Raw genomic sequence first — 20,864 nt, 5'->3', positions numbered from 1 at the left:
AACATAAACATAATTGCGCGGTGGCACGCCAGCGCTAATGTGCCTGCCTTATAAGTCTCGAGACACATTAGCATCATGTACACTAATCCCCAAGTTTCCTGAAAAGTTGTCTTTTTTTGTCCTATCAGCAAACTCTCCACGAGTGTTTGTACAATTGTTGTATATATCTCTCACAGGCAAAATCATTGTTGTGCTGACTTTTAAAAGACTGAGATGCGGACGTGATGGAACACATCGCATGCGAAACGGAAGGCACGAGACCTTTCCAACAGTTCCTGGCACTTTTCTGTTGCACACCCCTTTCAGGAAAGGCAGGGCCTGGGATGGGAAGCTCTAAGCTGGTCGAGATGCCTTTACCTGGCAGAGTATTGGTCGAAGTGGCTTTGAAGCGTGCAGGTCCTCGTCAGGGGTTGTTATACAACTGGGCAGAGTAAAGGAATTTTGTGTCGAAAACACATACATAATGTGAACTGGCCTCCTTAAATGCCAGCGCTGCAATTGCAAATATCAACGGGGACTGGGAAGAGAAGACTTTACATTCGAAAAATCGGTCACGGAATCGCTGGGGTGTTCCGTTAACACATAAATGAAACCTAAGTTGTCCTGTCTCGAGAAACCCATGCCTGAATACATCCCAATGGAGGCAAGTAGGCAGACCAATCGGTACTGAAATATTTCTCCGCTACTAGGTTAAAAATCTCCGCGACAATTATTATTCACTATTTCAATCCAGCACCTTTGCTGGGTAATATACATGATGTTATATCTAGAAAATAGGTTCTTAGGCTTTAAAATACTTCGCATCTTTATTAATTTTGCACTGCTTATGGCTTCCCCGAAAGAAAAGCATTAAACTGGCGGGACGCCCCAGCAGATTGTGAACTTGGAATGAGAACACCAGCTGCACATTCCAAAATGACATCCGTGGTTATTCACGGAGCCTCCATTGATATCTTAAGAAACGTTATGGTAGCACGCCTTTTAGAACGGTTACCAAGCCAGTCGGTGATACCTTGGATCCCCTTATTTAACGAGTCTAGTATACCATTGTTAAAGGTGCGACCAAAGTACTTTTGACAATAGTGGACAGCTTTTTTGCCAGTCATCCCGCGCCAAAGAATAGAAAATCGCTAGCTCTATGCAGCGGAAGCCTACCAAATTGTCTCAGAGGTGTTGTCTACTATTCTGCTAGATGTGGTAAGTGAAAATAAAGTTTGTGGAGTTCGCCAGTACTGAAGCACCCAAATGAATACATTTCTCTGCCCCCACCCCAATGTTCTGGCACAGTATGTAGACGCCAGCCTACAGCAAAAGCAAAGGGGTTTTAAGCGTGAGTTTTTGTTCCTCGCCACAGGAGACAGGGTTGGTATTATGTTAGTGAGCCAATAGTTGACACCTTTCGAAGCTTCGAAGAAAAAACACGAAAGCACGCCAGCATAGTTGCCTTGGTTGAAATGGTACCTGCTACAAAACCGTGCATGTGTGCGTCAGGAGTTGGCTGGTAATTTTTACCATCGAGCGTACAAATCTACAACTGAAAATTTTGTGCTAAAACGAAGCTTAAAACCAAATAACCGTACTGCGCGAAATATTCAGTGGCATTTCTCGTTGAACAGCTTTTAAAGTCCGAATGAAAACGTGGTAAATCTGACGTCACGTGTGTGCCTTGTACTGCGGCGCGAATGGTGGAGATTTGCCAATGTATGGAAACGTGTAACCGAAATTCAGGCTTAATCAGTCAGGGTTTGCCGTGGGTCAATTGTTGCAGTTCGAAAAAAATAGGGAGTGGCGTTATTGGCCAACGTTATTGGCGTTATGGACAACTTCGCTGTCGGAATTTAGAACGATGTAATAAATGCAAATATGGAATTCGTGCGTCTTGAATGCGCAAGTAAAATGACCGCCGGTCAGCCTGAGATTGTAATAATCCTATAAGTTGCAGCAAGGAACAATTATGAAGCTTTTCACTACTTTTTATGACAGCAGAACCCTGTTTTCATACAAGTACACCATATAAAACGCCTCTTTCAGTAACGTTGACATGATAACTATTTCATTTCTTTCGCAGAAGCCCCGTTTTGAACGACTTCCTTTGCTTGCAGGAGGAAAGCGTTGGGTCATATGCTTTGCCAGCAATAACCGAATGAGATCCAAGATATGTTCCGTGAGTAATATCGGGCACCCAAGTAAGAGCCAGCAGTCACGAGGGCTAAGGCCAAGAAAAGTCGCAAAGTCAAAAGTCGCCTTCTCAGTAGCATTGTTCGTGGGGCTGCAGACTAGCATTTGGAAGGTCGTGAGCTCGGTTCCACACGGGTAGGAAGTCTTTCTTTACTTTCTCAGTTTTTTCGAACATTAAATATATTGTTTCGAAAAAACGTACGCGCCCAATGCCTACATTATCTTTCTTTACTGCTGGCTTTTCCTTCTGTATTCATTAAATGGGCTTGTCATTCTAAATTCGGATTCCCTATATCCAGCATTTGTTTCTTATCGCAGTCTCCCGGGTATACCAAAGTTATCAGTTTCGCAGTTTTACTGCGACCAGTGCGCTCTAATGCGTATTGTTGACGCAGCCTGAGGACTGGAAACGTGTTTTTTCGCTACGTAGGAACAGTGAGGTACCGTTTTTATGCTGTTGTTGACCAGAAATAATAGCTCCGCTACGTGAATTGAAATCTAAAAAGCAGCCAAAACCAACCTTACTGCACATGAAACGATTACATTATGAAGGTGCCCAACGACCCTTGAAAGTAGACCAGGGGAGCTTTCCGGATTTATTTTTGCTGTCTGATTATTTGGAACGTAAAGGGTATGTCTATGTGCAATTTTCTGTAATTATTGCGGCCGCAATTATTGCAAGCAAAATAAAATCCAAGCCACAGCCCACATGCGTCGTTGCTCTACAGGCCTGGCTCCAAAGTGATCTTACGGTTGCATGTTAACCTCATTATTGGCGGGGTTGATTTATCAAAATCATCCACTGCTCTATAATGATGCGTAGCCAAATTAATGGGAATCGTTTTAATTACGCTAATTGGTTGAAAGCGCACCCTTCCGTTATTTCGCGGCATACGTTATACCGTTTAGTATGAAATCAACTTGCGGTGATCTTTGTGCGATCATTTTTACTGCTTTGCGTTAGAGACGTCAGCGGTCAATTTCGTATAGGTAGCACAGGTCTAATGACCCCGCCAAGATTGAGATTGGGCTCGGCTCTTTGTGGTTATAAAAATATGCTCCAGCGAACAGCTAATATACATACCTAATTTTGTCTAGTTGCATTACACCAAACAAAAATGTGTGCTTGTTCTTGGAGTATTTTCGCTAAGGCTATTGCAAAACGGATATGCCCGTGCTTGGACATATTGGCATAGTAACAACGCCGAGCGGACCTAAGTTAATCTAGAATCATTTTTTGCGGTCGCTCACAGCCAATGTCCAGTTTTGGCCGAAGAAGTCACAATCTGCTTTTAAAATTTGCACTTCGCGCATAATATACGTTGGAGCATAAACAAGGTAGAAGCGCACCCGCCGTAAAAATGTGTGCTACAGAGCCGGAAACCACGTGCCTTATTTCTGCTTGTGACAGCTGTTTTTAATCTGAAGGAGAAAAACAAAACGCCAGTAGGCTCAGATTTTACTTAGTGGAAAGAGGGCACGTGGTGTAAAGTATACCATTCTCCTGTACTAGGGCACACCTAATTGCGAAGAGCTGGATTGCGAGCCCGCAACCAATATTTCGTTCATATCGGGTAGACGCCTACAATAGCCCGTAAGTCCCCTTGAATAATGAGTAAGTAAACTACTCCTATAGGCCAGTTTGTGCGGACGTCCACAGTCTTAGCTGGAGCAAAGCTTTAACCACTTATCGACTCCTACCGCTTTAGTGTAAGGTAATTTATTCACAACATCTGCATTCTTTCCAAGTTTAAGGGCGCACTTAAGCCCCCCACATTTGTCTGAACGGATATCTGTAGACATTTTTTAGGTATTGCACGCTGCAATCTGGCCTGATGTTCCAGCTAAGCCTGTGGTTTAACTTTTGTACAAGGTAAACATAGACTTGGATACATTGCTCTGTGTGGGCAGTACGATAAAGGGCGGACGAATGGATGGCATAATAAGCACAGGCGGAATGAATGATTACGCTGATGCCCCGCTCTTGTTTCTTTAATTTATTTGTCCTTGTTTTGTACCGCCTCCACCTTGCAACGTGTTCAAGCCTATATTGAAGAACGACAAGGGCTGTAATTCGGGTTAAGAGGGGCAAATTACCACATTTTGTTGGTTTTCTGTAACGTCCCAGTCTCCCGAAGCTTCCGAGTGAAAACTGCGATCAAGTTGTTGCATGTTTTATTTCGTCGTCTAAAGGAAAAAAATCGTACAATACTTAAGCTCAATGTCTTTGGCTGGTTGCACTCATTCTTCGTGCAAACAGCCAAAGACTGGAACAGTTTGACCACCGACACCATCCAGCAGTCGTACACTACTAAATTCAAGGATTTGATCGATCACCTTATTAACTGATGTATCTGCCCACCGCTCATGTAATACCCCTACTCGGGGCATTTGAGGTACAATAAATAAATAAATAAATAAATAAATAAATAAATAAATAAATAAATAAATAAATAAATAAATAAATAAATAAATAAATAAATAAATAAAACTAGTTCAATATCTAGAGTATGGAAAACCATTGGTTTGCAACTCCCGCTAGACACACTAACTTGCATAATCTCGTTTGTACACTTTTATTGTACAAACGCACAATATTTAACATGAAGTTCCACGGTCGTTGAACAGAACGTTCAACCTAGATGCTAACCTTTTTTGGAATTAACATGTTGCTGTCACCTGTTAAGGGCTTTGAATGCTCTTAGTCTTCGCAATAATTTTTAAAGAATAAAAACGTCCAAGTTATGAAATGAATTTACAGTAACAGTTCACACCTACTTTTTGACGCTCCAAATTTTTCTTTATTCGGTTGAGTGCTTCCATAGAGTTTCTGCACTTATGTTTATTTTATTTTGAGAGGTCCATGAAATTATTGAGGATTGAGCCACTCGAAAGCACAGCAATACTGAACGATGTCCGTTACGCAAAAGGCCACCGAAAGATAAGTAGTGCAAAAAATTACGCATTACATGGCGCAGAAGAGAGCGGTTCCGATTGCGCAGTGGCGGCAGCTTTACGTGGGCTTTGTTTTTGGCCAGAAGGGTTCCAATTAAATCGAACAAATGACAGCCTAAAATATCTTCGCCACAGTTTCGCCGTCAATTACAGTTCACTGACTATGCTACAGAACATTTTTTCTGCGCTGAAAGAGAAGAAGGATATATTTGTGGTTTGTTCAGTGATGTCGCTCCTGGAGCGTCCCGGCTAGCTGTTTCTCCATCACATTTATATAAGAGATATGTCATGCGGGGAACATTCTCCAAAAAACAGCTTTCCTAGATGTGTGACAGCTTCCAGTCTCTCGAATCAAAACGGCATTGCAATGGGCTACCATAACGTTTGTGCGCCTAGAGCGCGAATGTCACTCATGGAGGTGGTGCAACAGACTCACAACTGGCTGTTCAGTTTTCAGGAGGGAAAAATACTGATTAAGGACTCTGTCTCTGTAAAACCGTTTTGACGGCAATATTGGCCCCACAAAACAAGCGTGCAGCAGCCGTGATGATAGTGGGTTCGTCACGCCCTATGTTTGTATAAAATTAGGCATTAGACTTTATAATGAATTTACAATATCCTGTTACAAGTGCAACTTATGTGCGGCATGCAGGATCACAAGCAAAGCACTGGAAGTGGACTCCGAGGTGAAGCCTATACAGCTGGACGACCTAGAAGTGCTGGCCACTCTGGGCGTTGGAGGCTTCGGCCGTGTGGAGCTGGTAAGAGTAGCTGTCCTTAACAGGTGGACATGTCGTAGTGGCTACCAATCAAAATGCAAAAAAAATGAATCCACGTGGCCGAGGTGATGTTAGTGCCTATACTCTCTCGATTCCCGAGCTCAACCATGCGTTTCTTTTTATACAGCGAGAACAGAAACCAGGACACAGAAAGACGACGGGACGAGCGCTCGTCACGTCGTCCTTCTGTGTCCTGGTTTCTGTTCGCGCTGAAGTGAACTGCCAACTAGCCCAGCAGTGCGATTTGTCAAGCGTGAGCTTCTCTCGACAAGTGAAAGGAGTGGTTGAAGAGAGGGGCGATGCAGACAAAACGCAAGTTTGGTTCATTAGAAAGATTCCCTCGTTAGAATCATACTTACACTACCTTTATCTTAAACTGAGCTCAGATGAGCAAGATACTTAGGAAAAAAGGGAATGGCCATGCGACTCACTAGCAGATTAACGTGCCCTAGAACATATGACCTAGTACGCACAGCCGCGCGACTGACTCACGCCGGCAAAAGCAAACGCAACTTAGGCAGGCCTTATAAGCTTGCAGAACGAGCTATTTTCGCTTACGTGCAATGCATACCGTACTTACCCGATTCTAACGCGCACTTTTTTTCCGGAAAAATAAGTCGAAAAATCGCATGCGCGTTAGAATCGGATACGAAACCGAAATTGCCGCAACAGCGGAAATTTCGTCCCACCCGTCGCCATCGCCATCTCAAGATGGCACCAAAGTTTTTAGCAAAAATTTTTCGGACGCATGAAGCATAGGCGCCTGGGCTTTTCTATTGGCGTTCACACAAGTGGTCAAATCGGTCCACTTGCGCGCGTGATAACAGCAATGGCAGCAGCGGCTCTCTCGCATTCAAAACGAGTGGTCGGCTGAAGCGTCCGCCTGCGGTGATGTTCGCGGGATGGGCTTGCGAGGCGTGGGCCACCATCCCATCGACCATGGTTGAACGTTCGTTCAGAAGTGTGGCATCGCGAACGCGCTTGACGGCACGGAGTACGAGATGTTGTGGCCAGCGGAGAGCGACGAGGAGTGAGATGAGTGAGATTACTTCGGGAAATAAATCGCCCGTTTCTCTCGCATTCGTTTTTCTTGCTCACAAAGTTCCGTGCGCGTTACAGTCGGAGGTGCAAGTTTTTTCGGTTTTTTTGCCAGGAAAATCGGGGGCGCGTTAGAACCGGGTAATTACGGTATTCATTTCATAGCATTAAGAATGGTGGGGTGAAAGAGCGGAAGTTGCGAAAGTACAGGGGTTATTCGAAGAAACGCGAACAATGGAGCGGGGAGCCTCCGGCATGTTCTGCATCATCTGTCTGCAAAATCAGTCAGCTGCGCGCATGCGCACTTCTTCGAGAGCGTTCGAGAGTGTGGCCTCAAGTTATGGGAAATCCTTTGTCAAGAAGCGGCTCCGGTCGTTTATGTTGAGGCGCCTTTTCATGATGAGGCGCCACTGAGCAAGATGATTTTTGAAGGGCATCGTGCTAGCTGCAATCAGCCAGCTGCGCGCTAGTAGGAGATAACAATATGGTTAGTGGCGACAGACCATGGATAGACGACGCAAAATTATTGACCGGCGTCCCTTCTTTATCAAGCATTGCCCCTAACAGGAGACCCCACTACGCACGCGCGCATTTTACTGACAGTGCAGCCAGACAGTGCGGCAAGCGTGGGAGGCTGTGCGCCTCGTTGTTCATATTTCTTTTAATCACCCCTGTACACGTGAACATAGAAGTCCAGTTTTTACTGCTGTTGGTGCTGCGCGCACTATGCCGCGCTCTGATTTCATTGATTGTAGGATACATTTTGACCACCCGGATAAATTTTGACCACCTGGGTATCTTCACCTTGCGCCGAAATCTCGTACACAAGGGCGTTTTTGCTTTCCGCCTCCATCAGAAAAGCGGCCGCCGCGGCCTGGAATTACTAATCTGCGTCCTCGTGGTCAGCACCACAACGCCGTAGCCACTGAGCCACCGCGGTGCGTGTGGCGCTTTGGGGCTGTTGCTGGTAAAGAGCGGTGGCACTATAAAACACCAAGTCTTTTGAATAAAACATACCTTTATTTTGTCTGCGTGGCACCTTTAAGTGCTCTATAAACTTTTGTACGCACCGGTATAAAATATCGCATAATTTTTTCGCATTTTATTTATTCATTTACTCGGACACCTACATCGCTCTTATCGAGCATTACTGCAGGGGAGGGGGCTGCATAAATGGAAGTCAATGATAACAATTCAACAGCTAACATGGTATGACGAAATGAGAAAATGAAGACATGTGGTCAGCATATGACATCGCACATTCGCGCAAAAATTTTCTGCAATACCCGGTGATCTCAAGGGAAGATCGTAACCAGATCAGCATCACAGGCGTCAATGTCACCAGAAAAATAAGCACAATTTTTCGCTGACACAAAGGACGCTATAAATACTTTAGTAACTAGAGACAGCACGACGTCTCCACAGCGTAGGTTTGATGAAAAATGAATAGCAGAAATGATTGTTGCGCGCTGCACGAGGCAAGGCTTCTTTTTCCTTACTTGTATTGTGCCTTGTACGGGAGATCCGCCGATGATGATCTGCAACAAATACAAAACAAGCAGGGAGAATCACGAAGCACAAAACGTTCATTTAGATAGGACCGTCATGGTGTAAATAACCAAATTGGAACATTAAACCAGAAACTGGGCGAATTCGTAAAAAAAAAGAAGTAGGTGAGGCGGCAACAATGGGCTCGGATAAACTGTTCCAGTCCTGAATATTTCTTGGAAAAATGCATATTTAAAAGTATTTATTCTGAACCGGTTCTCATGTATTTTTAATGAGTGACCTGTTCGACAAGAGACTTACGTTGGGGGGATAACGGCTATGATTTATATTGTAAAAAAGACAGTCCTTAATGTTTCCGTCTGGTTTCAAGTAAAGGCCAACAAAGTTTCTTGGAATAGACGGTTTTCGTTGAAAAGTTTAGCGGTCAATTTCTTCGCTTAGCAACACTGGAAACGGCCACAGACATGGCCGATGCGCCACAGACACGGCGATGGAGTAAAGAAAAGTTTTTTTTTCTTCCTCCATGCACACGGCGCAGCCTGGGCCACTGCGGCCGCACGCCGAAGAAAAAAAAAGACACCGGCGTGCGTCACCTGCTCCGTTCCAATCCGATTCTAAACTGTGGCGCCAACAGAGATGTTATTAATTGCACTCACAGTGAACTCGACGCAATACTTTGTGTTCGGCAAAGAGTTCGTAACGTGAAACACAGTCATGTGTTTCACAGTCGGGCTTAGCACGGGCAAGTGCCGCCATCCCGCGGAGCCCGACGTAACAAGTGGCGGTGCACCGTGGCCTTCGCGATTGGCTGCCCACGGCGCGCCGCCGGCAGCAAATTGCGGAGGCCACGGACGCACTCACATGGTTGCATGGAGGAGAAGAGGGGTGCCTGATCTGCGTGCCGTGCGCGCAACGTCGCCTGGCAACAGACGCTTGGCCACAGATATGGCGGTGCACACTTGGTTTCCTGCATACATTCCACGCCATTGAATACCGAGGATAGCTGAAGAAGTTTTATTTAAGACGGGATCTCCAGAGGCAAACCGGAGTGCGCATTTATGAATATGCTCTGAAGCATCTACGTTCAGTTTAGTGTGAGGATCCCATGTGGTACAGCCGCATTCCAATATCGGGCAAAGATTACTCATGTATCGGGTTTCATTTAGTTCAAGCAGAGATGGCCAAAAATTACATCTAATCAAGTTAACTGACCGGCTTGCATTTGAAATTGGGTACTCTGTATCACTGTTCCGAGGTAAGGCGTTTCTACTGCATTTGTATTCAGAGGCGAAGGACAATTTCGCGCCACCCAAAACACAATTAGTGTCCATGGGTTTTGTTTCGTTAGTAAACGTAACTAAGCCACGTTTTGAAAGATTAGAGGTCATTTTCCATGCTTGACACCAGGAAATTATGAGATAAAGATCCCTTTGCAATGTAACAAAATCTGCATCACAAGGAATACGACGGTAAACACAGCAATCATCTGCAAACAATCTAACAGTGCTGGAAACATGGTCGGCAATATCACAGATATACACTCAAGATGTACATTGAACTGACAGTTAAGGAACACCTGATAACACATTCACGTCTGATGAAACGGCTGGGTCAAACACAACATAGTGCTTTCGCCCAATAAGGTATGCCCCCAAACATGTCAAATAGCTCAGTCGGTATTTCTAAGGTAGACAGCTTTTGTGATAACAGATTGTGCAAGACACAATGAAAGGCTATCTAGAAGTCTAGAAATATCCAGTCTAGCTGGTTGCCACTTTGCGGTGAGGTTATGTATAAATTCTACGAGCTTGTGTCTAATGAGAAACCGGCTCTGAATTAGTTTTTTGTTTGTCAAAAAAAAATATTTTGACGATGATTGATCACATTGGTATGAGCATATGGTCCACGATTTTACATATTTGCACATTAGGAATATGGGCCTGTAACTGCTAGTCACTACATCGGTCTGGCCTTTTATATGCAGGAACTACGTTACCGTGCTTCCAGTCAAGAAGTAATTTTGCCTTCATCAAAGGACCGGTATCAGCCGACTGGAATGCGGCACCTTGCAGTACTTGGTCCTGAATTCGATCTGGACGAGAAGCCGAATTTATTTTGACCTTCGGCAGCAGTGAGGCCACTCCAACTGCTGACAGTACTATACATTCATAATAGTGAAAGAGTTCCAAACTGGAGCGTCAAAAATCTTGTCCGTCGGTAGCGAGAATACTGAAAGAAAATACGCCTTTATTCCGTCAGCATTGCTTTCAAAATCAGTTACATAATTGGTACTGTCAATTACATCACAAATTGTGGTTTTTGAGCGTTTCGTACTGCTCATATATTTACAAACTTCTTTCCGATTGCTAAGTTTTACAAGAACGCACTTTGAGCCTTCTTAGTTTCTTTAGCAACAATCTTGGTTTGATCTTTGAACTTGGAAGCTGCGCGTGGCAGCTTACAATTCCGGCGAAACAGGCGATTTTTATAAATTGAAGTTCTGCATTCATCCAACGCTTATCATTCTGACGCTGGCCTGGAAGCACACGGGATGGGATGGACGCTTGCGTCAGAGGTAATATTTTTGTTTTCAAAACATTCGAGGTTGAGCTTTTATCTAGGAATTATTTTAAAGCAAAGCTTTTTACCTTAACCCCCCGAAGGGTTCTATCGCGACCGTTGGTGTCACCAGAAAACTCCAGCGAACAATAAAAGAATTTACTGGCACCGCCGGGAATTGAACCTGGAACTAATAGACTAACAAAGCGAGAGCCCGTCGTCTTACCGATTCAGCTACGAGCCCACGCGAAGACGGGGAATACAGGTGGTGTACTCACCAAGCACATCTACGGGTTTACCCGCTGTGTTCTCGCTGAATGCCACGTGAAAGCGTCGCGCGACCACTCACGCCCATCTAGCGGCCCTGTGCGCAGCTTGCTCATATGCTAAGAGTTACAAAAATTAAAGCAAGCTCACACCAGTGCATAGCATCTCACTTGTAGTACGCACCCGCCGCGGTGGCTCAGTGGCTAAGGCGTTGCGCTGCTGAGCACGAGGTCGCGGGTTCGATTCCCGGCCGCGGCGGCCGCTTTTCTGATGGAGGCGAAAAGCAAAAACGCCCGTGTGTACGAGATTTCGGCGCACGATAAAGATCCCCAGGTGGTCAAAATTAATCCGGAGCCCTCCACTACGGCGCGCCTCATCGCCTGCGTTGCGTCGGCGCGTTAAACCCTACAATCAATCAATCAACTTCTAGTACGCCAATGTGCTAAAGCCTGTGGCCTCCAGTGTTCACGTAAAAAATCACAGCTCCTTGTCGTCCGCACTCACGCCAAATCAAGTAATACATTCAAATACTCCTTGATGGCCAGGCCATCACTCCAAGCCCCAGCGTCAACATCCTGGGCCTACATCTCGAGGCTAACACCAAGAGTGACGTCGCCTTGCAGCGCCTCAAAAACAGCACACACATGATCAGGCGAGTTGCCACCAAGAAGCGAGGCCTAAAATAATCCGGTACCTTTCGATTATTTGAAGCTTTTGCCCTCTCGAGAGTCGCTTACGTCAATTCTCTGTCTTCTTCTCGACAAGGAAGACTAAATAATGATAAGAAAGGTGGTCGAGCAGACCATTGGTCGTCTCATGAGTGCGTCCACATAGAGGCTGCTTAGAACGGGGCTCCACAACACGGTGGAAGAGTTGATAGAAGGCCATCTTTCTAACCAGAAGGTCCGACTCAGAACTGCGGTGGGTAACCGCATGCTTCACCAGATTGGCTGGGCAGCCCAGAATGTCACTCCGCTTGACGTACTACCAGACTCTTGGCGACCAAAACTAAAGATGCTCCATTTGCTTAGAAATATGATCCCCTCACATGACGAGGGTCACCGAAAAGCACGGGCTCAAGCTCTAAACACCACCCTCGGTGGGGTTCATGCAGTTATCTAACCAGACGCCTCCAAACATCGAGGGCAGCAATACGCCATCATCGTGGCTGCCTACAGAACCAACCTCCTTGCGTGTACCTCGCTTAGGACCCACGAAATGACTACAGCAGAAGAGGCAGTTATCACCTTGGCTCTCACTCAACCAGGGGTTCGGAGGATAGTCAACGATTCCGAGAAAGCCTACTGGAATTACCAGTCGAGTTTTGTGTCCTGACCTGCACTGTGCGTGCTAAAAAACCACTCCTCAAACGGTTCCATTCAGCTCATCTGGACACCACCTCACGCTTCAAAGGAGGGCAACAAATATGTCCACCCAACAAGCCTGCGCTTTTACCTCCCGTGCTATGGAGCTGCACGAGGACAGTCACCCGCTTTTCACGTTCAGGGAGATCACCCAGCATTATCGCCTTCTGAGACAGACCGTACCTTCGCCTTACCCTGACCTTTCCAGGGAACAACAAACTACCCTACGGCTCATACAATCCGGGCTCCTTCCCACAGTCTATGCGTCTTCACTTAATGCATCCGAATCGCTACGACGCTGAATGTAAATTTTACTCAGAAGTAGGAAGACTCCATCCCGTGATCGGAGTGTGCGACTTTAGTCCTGAGCACCCTCCTCTCTTTCCGTCAACTACCCAACAAGAGCAATGGGAGATGCTCCTGCCCAGCCCCTCTCTACCTACCCAGCTTCAGCGGGTGGACAGAACACAGTGTGCGCGGAATGAATTTGGGCCCCACAGAATAAGGAATCACTCCCCAGGGCTGCACTCTGGGCCGTTCAGAAATCTGAACAAAAGTATTTCTTCCGCCTACTCCCTCTTCTCTGCCGCAAATCTCGTCACCTCCGTCCGCGGCGCAGAGACGGAGAAGTCAGATCGTCTAACACCGGGTTGGAGCTTACTTTAATTTTATAGAAAAAGTTTCCACTCTTGTGCTACACCAATACAACTCAACGAAACACCGTTCATGCATCATGCATTGATTTAACCTTACCAAAAATATCTCTTTGAAGTAATAGTGTGGTTAAGTGCATTTCACTTCTCTCTGGTATTACTATTTGTAACGCGATGTGAGTGAATTTAAGTGACGTCGCATGGGTAATCGTTATGGGTGCCAGTTACAGCTTTGCTTTCCAACCACATTCACGGGGTGGATTGGCGCGATTTTTTTACTTTATTTATTTATTTAGTGCATACTGCATGCCCAGTTTGGGCCGAAGCAGGAGGGGCGATACAGGACATACAACACATGCAAATACACAGCACAAAAATGTAGCCGCACATTGTGGTAAACAAAATATTGTGACGAAGCCACAGACGACGCAGTTGTCTGAAGAAACAGGAAATTTATTGGAGCGAACTTGCGCTCCCCTAACCACTCAAAGAATACACAGGCGGCGAAACAGCAGTCAACAAATTGACGTGCGTAGACTGGTGTCGGCGATTAGAATGTCGCGGCATCTGCTCAGCGGTAATTTATCACTGGGCGCAAAGGTTTCTGGAATAGTCGAATTGTATCCAGAACACTGCTCTTTGTCCTGTCACCTCCGGGGTTCCGCAAGGCTCTGTTCTCGGACCTTTGCTTTTTCTGATCTATATTAATGACTTGCCTAACTCCGTAACATCCTCAATAAGGTTATTTGCCGATGATTGTGTCATTCATCGTGTAATATCATCAAATGCAGACACTCTAACATTACAGTCTGACCTAGATAAGATTTCTACTTGGTGTGATACTTGGAAGATGCGTCTTAACAGCCAAAAGTGCAAACTAATGAGAATTTCCCGCAGTGCTGCTCCGCCTAACTTACGCAATTTTCGCATTATGGGTTCTGCACTCGAAGAGGTCACCTCTTATAAATACTTGGGCGTCTACATAACATCTAACCTTTCCTGGCAAACTCACATTAACCATATCACTAACAACGCCAACCGCATGCTTGGTTACCTCCGTCGCAATTTCTCAATGGCCCCAGTTAACGTAAAGCTACTTCTCTACAAAACACTAATACGCCCTAAGCTTGATTATGCCTCTTCTGTCTGGGACCCTGGAGTAGAATATCTAACAAATGCAATAGAATCTGTTCAAAATCGTAGTGTTAGTTTTATTCTTGCTAACTACTCTCGGACAGCTAGTGTAACACCTACACTCTAAGCTGGGTAACCCTTAATAGAGGTATACATTTTCGAATTTTTGTAACCTATAATTTATAAGGTACAAATGTAACCTATATCTTCGTAACCTTTATATACGTATACACGTAAGGGTTACGCAGTTATCGGTTACTTTGCAGCTTTCAGCATGTATACCTTTATATAAGTTACATCTACCGCCGTCCAAGGCCACAAAAATTGGAAGGTGTGATGTTGCGCGCGAGGCGCGCTTTCGCCGGCGCCGCTGTGGCGACACCCCCAAGGCGCCTTTCCCGCGTGGTAAACAAACATTGCGTTAGTGGAAGATATGTGCGACCATGCTGCCCATTGCGCCGTCTAAACTTTTGCGTCGGGTGTCTTTTCTTCGTCCCTTGAATAAACTGCCGGCCACACGGCTGGGGCTAAAAGAGAAGTTACTTTTATAATTCCTAAAACAGCAGTGCCAAAAAGCTTGAAAATGTTGTCTTAATATATATGCATTGCAATACTTGTTCGATAATCGTTACCCAGGTTGTCACCCAAAAATCTTTGTGAGTATTGGCAACGCTTAAGTCTTATAAACAGGCATAACCAAATTTGATGTTTGCATCAGCTTTGTACCATTTAAAAAACCACTATCAATTTCAAACATGCATGATAGGTCTTTTGGTAAATTGAGCTTTTGTTAAACAACATTAGGCTTTAGTGAAACCAAGCTTGAGTGGAAACATGCACTTGATAGCATACTTCACAAGGACGCCAAAGTTATGATAACATAGCCTTAAGCCAAAAATTCTTGTCTGACAACCTAGGCCATGATTATCAAAAGAGAATTGCAGTACATGCACACATATTTGCGCATTTAACAGGAGCACATTTCCAGAAGTTTGGCATCAGTAGTTTTGAACATTCACATTTATTATTATGAAACACCTGTGGGCTATTTATTAAAAAGCAAAGCTGCGAACCACCCCAACATTATTATCGTTCCTTAATGAGTATTAGACGAGTGCGGATTCCTGTGGGAATTGGTATTTCCTATGTTGCTTTAGACTTCCAGGTAAAATTCGGTTTATTCATATATCCTTATTAAACCTATTTAATAAATGTTGCGTGAACAGCTTCACAAACATGGCCAAATATACAAATTCTTTACCTCAATATTCGCACGGATGTATGCAAAGCATTTCAAATTGTTTGGATACTGCCATTGAACAATTTCAGACGAATTCGAGTTTGAGCTACATTTATAAGATGGTTCTCAGGGGTGGACTTTCCCAGTACAGCGTTCTTGTCATGGTTCCCCACAGAAAAAACGCAGAATGTGGGAAAGTAGAAAGAACATTTATTACAAATTCACTTTTTCATACAAAGCAGTGTTTATGGCTATGTTCCCTACATTCTCTGTTTCACTCAGTCTAATATTATAGGTTCCTCTTTACAGTTCCAACTGAGTTTTGATTCCCACGCCAAGTTATCGTTTTTTATGCAGCACTAACAAGTTCCTAGGCCGATTGCAATCTGTCTTTTGGACAAACTTTAAATGGGATCTATAATTTCCTGCATGAAAAAAGGCGCTTGGAAAAATTCAGAGATAAGCCTCGCAATTAACGTTGTACACAAGCAGGCACAAAATCAGGGCACGCTGAAGATTTCCCGCGGTCATCTTGTTCCCTGCTGCCGCAGATGGAGGTATATATGTGAGGGGCCGTCGCTTGGATTTCCCTACCTTGAAGAGCCATCTACAGAAAATTTCAGAAAAAGAACAAAATCCAGTGCAACCATAAGCCCCTCACACCAAACCACAGGCATGTGAAGTACGAAAAATATATTGCACGGAAATGAAGACGGAGACCAGAGAATGAAATGAAAGGCCACACCAGAGGAGTGATTTACAGCCTTTCCTAATAATTTGACATCATTTCAGTAATCGTTACACAGAGTAATTTGGCCGCATTGTGCAGAACAACGCGAAGCCACTATAGTCATACTGTCCAACCTTCCCGAATTTTAATCGTGCCGTGTTCCAGTATATCTCGCGAAATGTTTCTGCATGCTCACCAAGACCGGGCAGAAACTTTGGGCTACGAGATAAACTCACATACATTTGCAAAAAAGAAAACAAAAACGTTTCCGCGCCTTCATGTGGAATCGCTAGTACACGCAACAGAGCGAACGTCGCACTAAACCCAGGAAACGTGCTTTCACGATGCTGACGCCAACTGCGTCACATTTTTGGCTGTACTTAAACATCCTCCTCACCCCCCCCCCTTGTACTGGCAGTTTCATTTTGAACAAGGATCCCACGTGGAAGCCGAAACGTTTTTCATTTAAGTAAAGTGTTCTTATCGGTGGTTTCTTCCTCGGCTATCAGTAAAAAGGGAACGCCAACCTACGTTTTTTCTTCGTCCAGGTGTGTTGTGGGAGAGGATACATATAGAACTTGCACCGATCTTCAAGTGGAATTCCAAGGAGGTCTGTACCTGTAATGAGTCGAAGGGTTATTTGGGTTAAAATGTAATAGGCTTTACAGCTGGGCAGTTGGTATACATTCATAATGAAAGAACACCTCAAACTTGACAAGACGAAGAAAAGAACACAGCACAAGCACTCACTAACAACTGGAGATTTCTTACAGAGCTATTTTAGAAAAAGAGTTCTTGTTGGCTCTGCAAAACCACGCATCTTATAGAATAGCTAGAGTTGCTGAAACACTACAAAGCTCCATGCTGAGGAAATCGTTATGTGAATTCATAACGTTCATGTAGCAGCGAACTGATAAAAAGAGTCACTAAACATGAGGCAAAATAAGATACGAAATATAACATCATAACACTTGAAGAAAGGCCTCACATTTTTACAAGTGAATCATTCTTTTGTCTGTGCAGGCCTGGGTGCCATCTTTACAAAGAATATTGGAATGAATGTGTTTTAGTTATTGCATTTTCATACCGTTGTTTCCGCTGAAATCAGACTTCATTTCAACTTGTGTCATGCGCAGGGGAGTCCTGGTTGTCAGCTCAAGGAACACTGCCTGCAAGAAAAAACAGTAGTACCGATAAGTCATAGCATAGGTAGCCAGATGCAACCACACTTTTTGAACAGCCAGGATCCGATGAGGGTGCAGAACCCATTTTTACACCTGCACCTGTCTCTGTGTAATTCGTCACAATTTCTGTATCATCAAAAAACAACAATCAAGCAGCCTGCATGCTGGCTCATACATACCACCATTTTGTAAAGTCGCTTTACTGCACTACACTAGGATCACGCGAGACAATCATTTGCCCTGCAATACCACGCGAATAAATAAACGACTGATTTGTGCGAATGAGAATAATAAACCACTTAACATGGTGGAAATGGCCCGCTGTCTCAAAATGACTAACACCAAATTTACCCACTCAAGGAAAAGAATGAAAAAAATGAAGAGTGTTGTACATACGAAAACTTTTTATTGTGCCGTAAGGCAAACTTTCACAAAAAAGAGGCTTGTGCTGGACAAAAGTGAGTTTAGAAATTTCGGGCAGCATTCAGTGGACTACTTTTCTGCAGCCCACACCTTGTGTTTATCCGGATATATTACTACAAGACCAATAAAATGGACACCATTTCGAATATATGCAGCGAGAAAAATGAACATTTCCCGACGACTGAAACAAAATGATAATACCCAGAGAATAGCGCGATAATATAAGACTTTAATGGGAAAAAATTCAATTATTCAAACAGAGCTACCTAACAATTACATGGGCCAATAACTGGTCAAGTGCGCCCGATGCAGCGAACTGCGTAAACAAAACGCTCAACACATGACGAAGGCGCGCAAACAGAGCAGAAAGCAGGTCACGGGCGCCGTTATTTGTGCTTTCGCGATCGTCCCCTCTAGTCTGACGCAACGAACGCAAGCCCGTGATTTCATTCAATTGCCGTCGCGGACAACAGAAAACGTCCAGCGAAGCAACCAGTCAGGTAACGAAACTCCCTCTCGAATGCTGCAATTTTAAATTGAAAAGCCCCCAGCGAAAAGATACATCCAATGAAAATACGGAAACCGTTACGGGAATATACTCACCGAGTTCGCTTTCACTGGCGCCGGGGCATTGGTCCAACATGCGAACTTGCTGCTGGTCGTAGAAGAACGGGCCGTGAAGCACTGCCAGTCACAAATGGGCTCGCCGCAGCCTCCGCGACTCACGCCGACAAATAAGTCTTGTAACAGCAATCCTCGCTTAATCGTAGGGGTATCACAGCGGTTAAAAGGCTCGAGTGGCGCGAAAACGCGGCCACCGGGCCTGCCGGCGCCGCCATTTCTCTATATCCCGTCATGCAACGGAGAAATCAACGGCCGCCGGGAGAGAAGGTGCGACGAGCATCTCTTAGAGGTTACAGGGCGTTTTATAGGTTACAACGTAGAGGTTACATGTCAGATTTTGTTGATGTAACCTATAAATCATTAATGTAACCTATAAACCGCTTTCAACTTCACGCTTGTAACCCTTAGAATGGACTGGGATAAAGAAAACATCAAAATGGATTCATTGTAACCTTTATTTTATAGGTTACTTCAGTTTAGAAGTTACATTATGGGTTACCAGGATTAGAGTGTATTAAGACTACCTTAAACCTTCCTCTCCTCTCACACCGTAGGAAACTAGCACGATTAGTTCTACTCCACAAAATTTACTATTACAATCCGGAATTAAGAAGTCAACTTTTCTCTGCACCTTCTTACATATCGTCTCGAACTGATCACCTACATAAATTATTCGTTCCAGAGTGCCGCTCTAATTTATTTTTCTACTCATTTATCCCAAAAACCACCACTGCATGGAACCACCTCCCCGGCTCAATTGCTAGCATAACCGATTTGTCTGCATTTAAAAATGCTATAGAAAAACACTTTAGCTAATCCGCGTTTTTGTTGTTTTTTTTCGTTTTTTCCTGCTTTTGATATCCTTTCCTGTGTTTGCATTATGTATTAACTCCACTCTCCTCTGTAACGCCTTCGGGCCTTGAAGGTACAATAAAGTAAATGAAACACTGTAGATCAACGAATGTTATTCTAGGCTGTTCACATTCGTTCGGAACGCCCTCCCTATCAGAAGAGATAACACATGCGGCACAGAAAGAAAGAACGGAACACGCGCCTGCCTTGGCACAGAGACAACAGCCATAACGCGATAACACAGGCCGGTGCAGCCGGGCGGCAAAAGCAAAACGCAAATAAACAAACCAAATGCATGGTTCGCGGCATTACCCTCCCTCCCCCTCTAAGAGTGTATCGACCCGATGCTAACACAAGCGACAGTCTGAACAAACAAAAAAATAGAAATCCGTCATAGTGCGCAGAAAGGACGACTTCGGGCCGCGTGCGTCGCCGTGATGTTCCGGAATCACCATCGGGGATCACCTCGTATGTAAGGTGGCCAACACGTTGTAGAATATGGTAGGGTCCGAAATACCTTCGCAGAAGTTTCTCACTGAGTCCATGTCGTCGGATGGGAGTCCAAACCCACACAGGATCCCCTGGACAGTACTCGGCATCTCGGCGTCGGAGGTTGTAGCGTCTCGCATCCACCAGCTGCTGGTCCGTTGTGCGAAACCGAGCGAGCTGGCGGGCCTCCTCCGCACGCTGAAGGTATCCTTGTACGTCGGCGTTGAGGTTATTTTCCACGTGGGGAAGCATGGCGTCAAGCATAGTAGTCGGCCGTCTTCCGTAGACAAGCTCGAACGGTGTCATCTGTGTGTGTTCCTGGATAGCCGTGTTGTACGCAAACGTGACATAAAGGAAGGACTTCGTCCCAAGTCTTATGTTCAACGTCGACGTACATAGCATATCCGCGATTGTCTTGTTCAGGCGTTCCGTTTGTCCGTTCGTTAGGGGGTGGTACGCCGTAGTTCTTGGGTGATCCGCGTTGCTGTAGCGTAAGAATCCTTGCATAAGCTCCGCAGCTCCATGTCGCAGCACAATTTGGTTTATGAAATACTTGGCGCATTCTTGTGCAGTCCCCTTCGGAAGAGCGGCGGTCTCTGCGTAGCGCGTCATGTAGTCTGTCGCTACGACAAACCACTTGTTCTGTGATCGTGACGTAGGGAACGGGCCTAGAAAGTCCATTCCAATCTGTTGAAATGGCCTCGACGGGACGGCAATCGGTTGCAGTATTCCGGCGGGTTTTGACGGCGGCGTTTTTCGTCGCTGGCAGTTACGCCAACTCCGAACGTAGTGGGTGACGTCGGATGTAAGGCGAGGTCAGAAGTACTTCACCGTGATTTTTGCTCGACCGAGCTGTTCCGAGATGTCCGGAAGGTTAGTCGTCGTG

The 20,864-nt window shown here is 45.1% G+C and overlaps 1 protein-coding gene and 1 long non-coding RNA gene across 2 annotated transcripts in view; one reads left to right on the top strand and one right to left on the bottom strand.

Annotated features, from left to right (window-relative positions):
• LOC144178451 (cGMP-dependent protein kinase, isozyme 1-like) overlaps positions 1-20,864 on the top strand; it is a 513,788-nt gene that overhangs the window by 366,077 nt on the left and 126,847 nt on the right. Inside the window, exon 10 of the mRNA XM_077706319.1 lies at positions 5,786-5,894. Coding sequence (XP_077562445.1) covers positions 5,786-5,894 — 109 coding nt within the window. The remainder of the gene's footprint in view (positions 1-5,785; positions 5,895-20,864) is intronic.
• On the bottom strand, positions 15,743-19,025 carry LOC144178456 (uncharacterized). Its single transcript, XR_013324014.1, has 4 exons — positions 18,617-19,025; positions 17,494-17,575; positions 16,938-17,024; positions 15,743-16,283 (listed from the first exon to the last, which is right to left on the bottom strand). It is a non-coding gene; the product is annotated as an uncharacterized LOC144178456 (long non-coding RNA).

Source organism: Haemaphysalis longicornis, unplaced genomic scaffold (assembly GCF_048455015.1).
Source record: "Haemaphysalis longicornis isolate Haplotype H1 unplaced genomic scaffold, Haemaphysalis longicornis Haplotype H1 scaffold_1, whole genome shotgun sequence".
Taxonomy (NCBI): domain Eukaryota; kingdom Metazoa; phylum Arthropoda; class Arachnida; order Ixodida; family Ixodidae; genus Haemaphysalis; species Haemaphysalis longicornis.
This window is presented reverse-complemented; position numbering and strand designations above follow the sequence as displayed.